Here is a 9,308-nt window from a genome sequence, read left to right as displayed (position 1 = left end):
ACGTTACCTTAGCGGGACAGCACATTAGCATTTAGCTGCGGCAGCTAAAAGTGCAGATAGTTAGTTAAGCTTAAACGTCACACAAACAGCACCGGTCTTCTGAAAAGTATATTATAAGCAAAGTTTGTAAGATCATAAATATAACTATATTCATAATTTGGTTTGTATTCGTAAAGGTAATGTTACACTTAACTTAACAGCCTAGAGGGGGATGCTTAAGCTAAAGGAGTCAGTTAGCTAACGTTAGCTGTAGTTCATTAGACTTGAGCCATCCTCTTTTACTAACGTTACATTGCACAGAACACTGGGTAATATTTGTTACCAACACTATTTGTGTATGTTTAGCAGGTGTGTTTTGTTTTGTTTATTTTAGATTTGCAGAGTCAAACAAATCAACATGGATTTTTACTTTGACGACCTACCATCCACCTCACAGTCCACTCCCAAAAGCGGACATGAAGATTCCCAAATGGTAACCGATTATCACATTTATCTAAAGACCCAGGACTCACAAAATACGGTGTTAAAAACGTTTTTTTTTTAAATTGTCCCAACTGCTTAAGTTTTCCACAAGTTAAAAATGTTCGTCAATATATTTAAAAACGATTTGATGTTGACTGTTAGGTGATCTATGAAACCATTATTGTACAGTAAATGTTTACTGTAAGCAAGCCATCTTGTAATAATACATACAATAATTGTAATTGTTTCATTGTCCTGGATGATACAGACAGAAGACACAGACAACGAGTCACCAAGAGGAAAGTCCTCAAGCCTGAGCATGACTGATATTCAAGAGCAGAATACCAGGTTTAGTACAGTCCATTGCATCAACTTCAAGTGATATTTCGTGTAGCAGTTTGGTCCACTTGCTCTAGGATGATGAATTCTCTATTGTCAATATCTGTCTTAGCTCGAAAGTAACCGACATCAGCAGGAGAGTCCAGGAACTGGTGGAAAAGATTAACAACAGCCGCACTAGTGACCAGAAAGTGATGGACAGCTTCCAGGACAAGTTAGTCGCAAAGGTATTTTTTATCATCATTTAGTGTACATCTTTTTACATACTTGAAAAATACTCTTTTGTGAACTTCACTTTGGCCCTGAATACACGTTATGCTTGAATGTAAAGGGCAAATGATGCCTTTACTCTGCCCACAGCTGTTCTATTTTAGTTAAGATTCTTTTTTTATTTATTTGTTTCCCTTACATTTAATCCCCTAGGTGACAGAGATGTGTCAGCAGATGAAGGAGCACTTGTTCACGGTGTATGAGAGAACAGCAATGAGATGCAGGTGAAGTTGCTGGAGTTGTCGGAGGTGCTGGAGAGCTGCACTAAGCTCAACAGTGAGCTCCTGGAGGCCAGTCATGCACTGGCAGGTCTCAGAGGGGCCTTGGCTATTAGCCAGACATCAGAACCCTAAAAACTAGTAATTGTTCCGATGTCTGCATGATTTGTTAAATTGTTCTGAGTTTGTTCATGTGCTCTTTGGTTTACTATGTTGAGTATTCTGAAAAGTTGCCTTGCAAATGCTGGCGAAAAAAAGATTACTCCTTTTTCTTCTTATTTTTCCATGAATACACGGTACATTGTGTTTTCTTATAGAACATTATTATTAATTGCAATTAGTTACATTTTCAGTACCACAAACATCTAATGTGAATGTCTACCTATTTCTGGTGTGCAGTTCATACATGGCTTCTTAATCAAACATTCCCAGGTAAACATTGTATTGCTTTTTATGTGTGCTAATGATTGCATTCAAAGAAGACTAAAACAAAAGCTGAACCCATGTTTATGTATGTTCAATTTCAGAATTTTGAGTCAATTAAAAAACTATAGCTTACAAGCGGAATAAACCACATTATTTTTGTTCTTAGATGTTGATAGTTTGCACCATATCTTAAATAAGTCAGCTAAGATGGTGTGATCTTTAGTCATACAATTACTAACATGATAATGTAAAATGACAGCAGAACACAATTATCAATTGAGCAGAGGTCTGTATTAAGATATGTTTACATTCTGAATCACAGCTACAGTCACATCTTACCATTAATTTAAAGCCATTTATTTACATATTTAATTGTCACAAAAACTCATATTGCTGCAACTTAACATGCACCAGGATTAATCACTGCCTAAAATATATTCAGACATATTAACTGTACACTTGTCCTCACAGTTTGGACCAAATGCTTAGTTAGTTTGACCTAACATATTCACCAAAGATGAACCAAACAGGCAGTGATGGACAGATCCTATCACTATTTTTAAACAATAAATGTAATGAGGTATTTAGGATTTAGCTAAAATGTAAGCCTGATTAAGTGCACTTCATGTTTTACTCATATGGGTTTGCCAAATGAGAAACAGGAAGCACAGTATAAATCCAGGTCATTCCATTTCAACATTTTACTTTTCAACAGTAAAAGACTGCAGTCCAGTGATGGCTCTGCCCAGGATCAAGGCATGAATGTCATGAGTTCCTATAAAAGAAAGAACAATGAGAAACCTTTATCAACAAGTGGTTTTCACATAGATGAGGAAATACTTCTCTTGTGAGTAGTAGTTACTATGATTTGGCATTTCCCAAACTTTCCTCAGTCCTCTTTAGATAAGAGAATACACATTGTTTTGACTAATAGTTCTGCCAAATTACAACAGGATCGTTTAATTTCTATTTTTTGTTTAAAGTTTGCTATGTATAAACTTGATTTATTATTGGACAGTGTTCTAAAAAGTGCATTTCTTAATCAACCTCTCATAATCTCTGCACTGCTGACCTCTGGTGGTTGAGGTAAATAATTGCAGCTAAGTTTCACATCTTTTTCACTACAATAATGAGTTATGTCGGTATTTAAAAAATGCATACTAGATGTATCTGGGTGTGTGCTTACCCTCGTATGTGTTGACGGCTTCCAGGTTCATGACGTGACGGATTATGTGGTACTCATCTGAGATGCCGTTTCCTCCAAGCATGTCTCTGGCTTGTCTGGCAATATCCAAAGCCTTGCCACAGCTATTCCTCTTCAGCATGGAGATCATATCTGGTGCTGCTCTATTAGGATAAGAACACATATTAAAACAAACTTTTTTTTTCTAGAAGACAGCATCAACCGCTGACATAGCCAGAAAAGACGCTAACAATGTAATGATAGTAAGAGAAGACTCACTTCTTGTCATCAATAAGTCTTCCCAGGGTCAGACATGACTGCAGCCCAATGGTGATCTCTGTCAGCATGTCAGCCATTTTCTTCTGCATCAGCTGGTTCCTGGCCAGTGGCACCCCGAACTGGATTCTGATTGGAGGAAAGAAAGATATGAAAACCAATCCATTACAAAAAAAGATGAGGCTGGCATAACAGGAGGAGAACTGGATTCAAACACAGTATGGTAATGTTTAAACTTTTTCCCTGAGGTTGAACTTTGTTATGTCTGTTAGGTTGTTCGGCTTTAAAGGGATAGTTGTGATTATTTGTAGTGTTGCAGAATGAGGTTCTTATCTAAAGTCGGGAGTACAATGTACTGCTCTGGACAGGGGCAGCAGCAAAACATATGTTAGCCTCGTAAAAAACCTTGCTTGAAATAGTATCAGTTGTCAACTTTATTTGTAACATTTTCACTGGTTTACCTTGCCATCAGACAGCCCTTTCGTTTGGTTTACTTTGTTTGTGTTGTGTAACTTTAAAACTCTTAATGTTTGTATTCAACTATGGCAACCGATTACACATAATAGTGAAGATATTTCAAATACGGGCGTACACAAATCAACTGATATTGATTTTTGAAGGTGGCTAAATCAAGTTTTCCGGCTGCCCCTATAAAGCAGGACTGGTAATACACCAACTATGGATAAGGACCTCATACAACCAGACTATAAACAATCCAAACTATCCCTTTACCTTGACTGAACACAAAAACTGTTAACAGAAGGTCAAGTACCTGTCCAGAGTGTACTGTCGGGCAGCGTGGAAGCAGAATTCAGCAGCTCCCAGAGCTCCCCATGCAATGCCGTACCGAGCGTTGTTCAGACAGCCAAAGGGACCCTGATCACAAAGGTCAATAACCAAAGAAATGTTAGATTTTAAGACACAGCACTTGATCTCAATGATGTAAGAGAACTTGGACTAAGAGAGCAGCCACTTACAGCCAGACCGGAGACATTTGGCAGCAGGTTCTCCTGGGGAACCTCCACCTCATCCATCAGGATCATGCCGGTTGCAGATGCCCTCAGCGAGAACTTTCCTTCAATCTTGGGGGTGGCAAAACCCTTCATTCCACGCTCCAGAATGAAACCCCGAATCTTGTCATCTTCACACTTGGCCCACACAACTGCGATGTCTGCCTCTGGGGAGTTTGTAATCCTAGCAGATAGAGAAGAGTGAAGAACTAGAAAAACATGAACTGCATGACTGTATATGCAAGTATTTCACAAAGGGCTTGACGCTTGGAATGGACCAAAGTTTCATTGAACGTTTTGGACCTTAAATAACAAGCTAACCCACGAGTGTGATTTACAGCATTTGTTAAGATTTCATACATACTAGCATATAGTAGAAGTTATTTTCACATTGTTGGTCTCTAAACAACTCTGTATCTTCAATTTCTCCCATTCTGCTTTGAGATAACACTCAAGAAAGCCAACGCTCCTTGTATGTGACTACCCACCAGGTCTTGGCTCCGCTGACGCTGAAGGTACCACTGGAGGGGTTGTATTTGGCCTTGGTCTCCATGCTGCTGGGATCACTGCCGTGGTTGGGCTCTGTCAAGCCAAAGCATCCAAGGATTTCTCCACGAGCTGCGAGGAAAATAAAAACACGAGGCACGATCGTAAGTACGTCCTTTTGCTTTTTATTCAAGCATACCAATGCAGAAAATGTATTTCTCACCGAGTCGGGGGAGGTACTTCTCCTTCTGGGCGTCCGTGCCGTAAGCATAGATCGGGTGCATGACCAGGGAAGACTGGACACTCATGACAGATCGATACCCGCTGTCCACTCTCTCCACCTCTCTGGCTATCAAGCCGTACGCCACATAACTCGTTCCTGCACAGCCGTACCCTGCAGGGTGAATAAAACACCAAGTAATGAGCTATGAGTAATTCTTATACAAACATATAGAAAACAAATGTAAAGACCTTGAAGCACACAATGGTGAAATAATTTCCTTTAATTTTAAAAAGACCTAAAGATTTAGTAAAAATTGCACCTGACCTAATCGAAAAATAATAAAACCCAATGTTGTAATGAAATGTACTGATTGATGTTGTAATAACATCTTACATATTCATTTATGTTGTGTTTGAATACATGAAATCAGTGTCAAATACAAGTGTGTTTTTATTATCATTTTGAATACTTGCACACTTAACATTTCTGAGGACAAAACTATTATTGGTGTTGAGTTTTATAACAATGTAGGTGCATATTTTACAAGTTTAAACATGTTTGGAAGATATTGTTATTTAAACATTTGTTTCAGTAATTTTTTATTCCATGGTACGAAATTGTGAAGGTGAGGCTTTGTTTCATTTTACCTTTAATAGTTGGGCCTAAGACGCCCAACTCTCCCATCTCTGAGACAATTTCACGGTGAAAATCTGTAGCATGTTGGGAAAATAAAAACTGACAGTCAAATATTAATCAGAAACCAAACACTTTTTGCACAACTTAGATATTCTAACAGTTGCAACTCGAAAAGTGTGTAAAAAAACAAACATAATTCCTCTGTATGCTTTGCTTACGTTCATGTCTGTTGGCCATGACGATGCGGGGCATGAGCTTTTCCTGGCAGTAATCACGGAAGGTGTCTCGGATCATGATCTCCTCCTCTGTAAGCTGACTCTCAATATTCAGAGCGTCCCGCCAGTCAAACGCCACCTTGGCTGAGGGTCGGTCATACACATAAACACACTGGTTATGTCACTGTGTCATGTGACAACAGGTTGTGTGAAGAAATCTGGACAGTTCAGGATGGACTTTTAAAAAAGAACTTCACTCACGTGCCTTCGCCGGCTTTTTGATTTCTTCAACATCTAAAAAGGAAGAAAAATTAAAATGTGCTTACCTTAGAGACATTTAAAAAAGTACTGTTTATCTGTTTTGCCTTCCTGTGAGTTTCTTTTCATTTTGGACAAAGGTGAAGAAGTTTGATATGTCTCTCAAAACAATCACTCTAAACTTATATTATAAATATAATATACATATATTAAAATAACTATGATAATAATTGTACCTTTGATTGCTGTTGCAGCTGTGCCCTGGGCTCTGGAAGCAGCAACAGCAGCACATTTCTGGCTGTTGCAGAGCAGACGGGTGACAGCACCTCTGAGAGCCATTTGTTTTCTGAATAAAGTGGAAACAAGATGAAATATTTATTAAAATGGTATTACATTTCAAAATGAAAGCACATTTCAAGTAGGTTGAGTTCCCAGGTGAGAGAAACCCAGATTGTCAGAACATAATATAATATAATGTCCTTAATTAGCTATGAACAGTAGCCTATAGCCTATAGTGAGTTTAATTGGTTCATAACACACTTTCTGTTTGAGCATTAATTAATATTATTGCATTAATATCACTTTATGCAAGTCTTAAAATAGATGGTTGAGTATAGAATAGACCCTTGGTTACAATACGGTTAAAAAATTAAAAGAAAATCCAACTTTAGTCTGTTTACAAACAAACTAGCATGCTGTTACTTTGTGAGCAACGTTTCACATTCCCTACATCAACTCGTACATGCAATAATAATAACACTTCTGTGACTTTTTTGTAAGAAAGATTTGTCTAAACTGTACCTTAATTCTCACGGTGAGTTTCTCGAGATCCTATGACTTTTCAGCGATGAGTTATAAAAGTTGCTTAAGTAACATCTCGCCGGTAGCAACGTCACAGCGATACGTAATGTGACGCATGGGAGCTGCTGTCCTCCATGACAGGTGAGGCAGGAGACACTGGAGGCAATGCACGACCAACGCGTGGAAGTTGCTCAACCAGCCTATAGCAGTGGGAAAATAATGACATTAAATACATTGGAGAGGTTTATCTGTTGTGAGTGTTTCATGCTGCTTCCTGTACCGTGCTTAGCGAACGGTTTAAAGGTCCAGGAGGCGTGTTGCCACACTCAAAATGGCGGATATTGCAGTGCTGTGTGACAGGTGTAGGTACCATATGTGTTCGGCCCTACCAGATGTGTTCGGGGTCCGTTACGCTTACCAATGACGTCACGCATTGGCTGTACGGTACCCAAGAGGACATTTACACGGTCAAATACCGAATGTATTGAAACTCCAGACTCAACGTAAGAGCTTGAGCCTCTTCGGGGGGTGCTAACATTTAAACATACACTTAATTCTTTACTTTGTCCGTTATTATATGTAGAAGATATTACTTTTTTCTCCGTCATGTTGTTTCCATAGCAACAACTTCAAAATAAAAGCATTCTAAATAGATTTGTGTTCTACACACCAAAATACGTTATTTGAACACCCCTCTCGATCGATTTACAAGAAAAATTAGTATGGCCCGCCCTAATACACCAACGCAGTTTTTAAAGATATACATTTTTCAACACAGAATCATTTGCCAAATTACACCATATCCAATCATTTTACGAGTCAGAAATGCTATCTGTTCATTGCAGTTATTGTTTATTGAATTAGATTACCATGAGCTCAACAATATTAGTAGAGTACAAGTCCACAGCCAAGAAAATGTTATTTTGCATATCATTTTATTTATGAATATGGAATTATGGAATTCTAACACTGGAATTTGTTATTATTTACTATACTTTATTATATTATTCGGGTACAGCCCTACTGTACCAAAATATCCTAATATTCGTTCGTTGGAGTACTATTCGGGTTTCAATTTCGTTATTCAGATATTCGTTTTTGTTTTTTTTCCCCGTTTTTTTTTTCAAATTGAATTTATTGAAATCTCCAATATCAACGTAAGAGCTTGTGCCTCTTCGGGGGGGTGCTAACACTTAACCATAAACGTTATCGTTTACTTTCTCCGTCTTTATATGTAGATATTACTTTTCTCTCCGTTAATCTCTGTCACGTTGTTTTCCAAAGCAACAACAACTTCCTGTCAACTTGCGCTAACTCTCCTTCAAATAAAAGCATGTCCATAAATAGGACATGCCAAAATTACACTTAACAACATAGCCTATACAACTGCAACGAATGTAACAAACACAATGCGATATCCTTTTCAATTTCAAAGAACACAATTGGGGTTACATTAACAAATAACTATAAAACAATAATACTGTAGAATAACAAAATGAATGCCGTGAATACACTGAAATACACGTGTTTGAAGCGGTTCGCTGCTGATTACTACGATTCCGTACAGCCAATCACAATGGAGTGACGTCATTGGTAAGCGACGGACCCCGAACACATATGGTAGGGCGAACACATATGGTACTGACACCGGGATGTGTAGAGGGTTGTTGGCCCACCGCCTCCAGTCCATTGGCTGGTAAAATAAGAAGCAATGTACAGAGGGCCTGTCCCAAACATCAGTAAGTGACTTATGATGTAACTAGGTGGATTTCTGTGAGGAAAATCTTTTTTTTATAGGTGGTATTGTAGAGCCAAGGCCCCTAAAAGTTGGGATACCCCTTGCGATGCAGAACAAAGCAAAACCATGTTTGGCCGTTTGCTTACATATTTCTAGTTGAGAGGATTGTTGTAAAATAACTATAATATAGAACATTAGCATGTATCTCTGGAAATAATAATAATAATGTCACCAAATTTGGACTAGGTGTTCACAGGCAAGCATGGCATACAATAAACACATATTTCATTAATACCTTTTTCCATATTTGTAATACACACATGAATTATATGCAGAAATGTAGTATGACATTTAAAATCCAAAAGGTTTGTATATACTTTTCTTTCATTATAGTAAGTAGGATTTAAAAAATGGACTTTAAGCATACCAAATATTTATATCTTATCATAAAAGTAAGTATTTAACTATTCAACTCTCCCCCAGATGTCACCCATACTTTAAAATGAATACATTTGAAAAATTAAAGAATAGACAAAAGTCCATTATAGATTATATAAAGTATAGATATACACAGGGGTCCTCCGTGTTGCGCTCTATTGTTGTTTTTCCTTTGAAATCAGTAATAGGAACATTAGATTTAGCCTTCTATTATTATTCCTACTTTGAAGATTTACCTAGTTTCCTAGTTCAAATGCAGCATAGAAATACACTGGACACGTAAGACAAAACATTGTGTTTTTTTTCAAAAGCTTCCATGAAATGTTACC

General features: G+C 37.8%; 1 protein-coding gene across 1 annotated transcript; it reads right to left on the bottom strand.

The window, feature by feature from the left end:
• Positions 1 to 1,989: 1,989 nt before the first annotated feature.
• LOC117480960 (glutaryl-CoA dehydrogenase, mitochondrial-like) lies at positions 1,990 to 6,824 on the bottom strand. The gene is made up of 12 exons (XM_034128379.1): positions 6,804 to 6,824; positions 6,239 to 6,348; positions 6,006 to 6,038; positions 5,748 to 5,888; positions 5,541 to 5,603; positions 4,894 to 5,064; positions 4,673 to 4,802; positions 4,152 to 4,368; positions 3,947 to 4,050; positions 3,178 to 3,303; positions 2,902 to 3,062; positions 1,990 to 2,490 (listed from the first exon to the last, which is right to left on the bottom strand). The coding sequence occupies exons 2-12, from the start codon at positions 6,339 to 6,341 to the stop codon at positions 2,417 to 2,419; spliced, it is 1,323 nt and encodes a 440-aa protein (XP_033984270.1). The 5' UTR covers positions 6,342 to 6,348; positions 6,804 to 6,824; the 3' UTR covers positions 1,990 to 2,416.
• Between the last annotated feature and the right edge of the window lie 2,484 nt (positions 6,825 to 9,308).

The sequence above is a fragment of the Trematomus bernacchii genome, unplaced genomic scaffold, assembly GCF_902827165.1.
Source record: "Trematomus bernacchii unplaced genomic scaffold, fTreBer1.1, whole genome shotgun sequence".
Lineage (NCBI taxonomy): Eukaryota > Metazoa > Chordata > Actinopteri > Perciformes > Nototheniidae > Trematomus > Trematomus bernacchii.
This window is presented reverse-complemented; position numbering and strand designations above follow the sequence as displayed.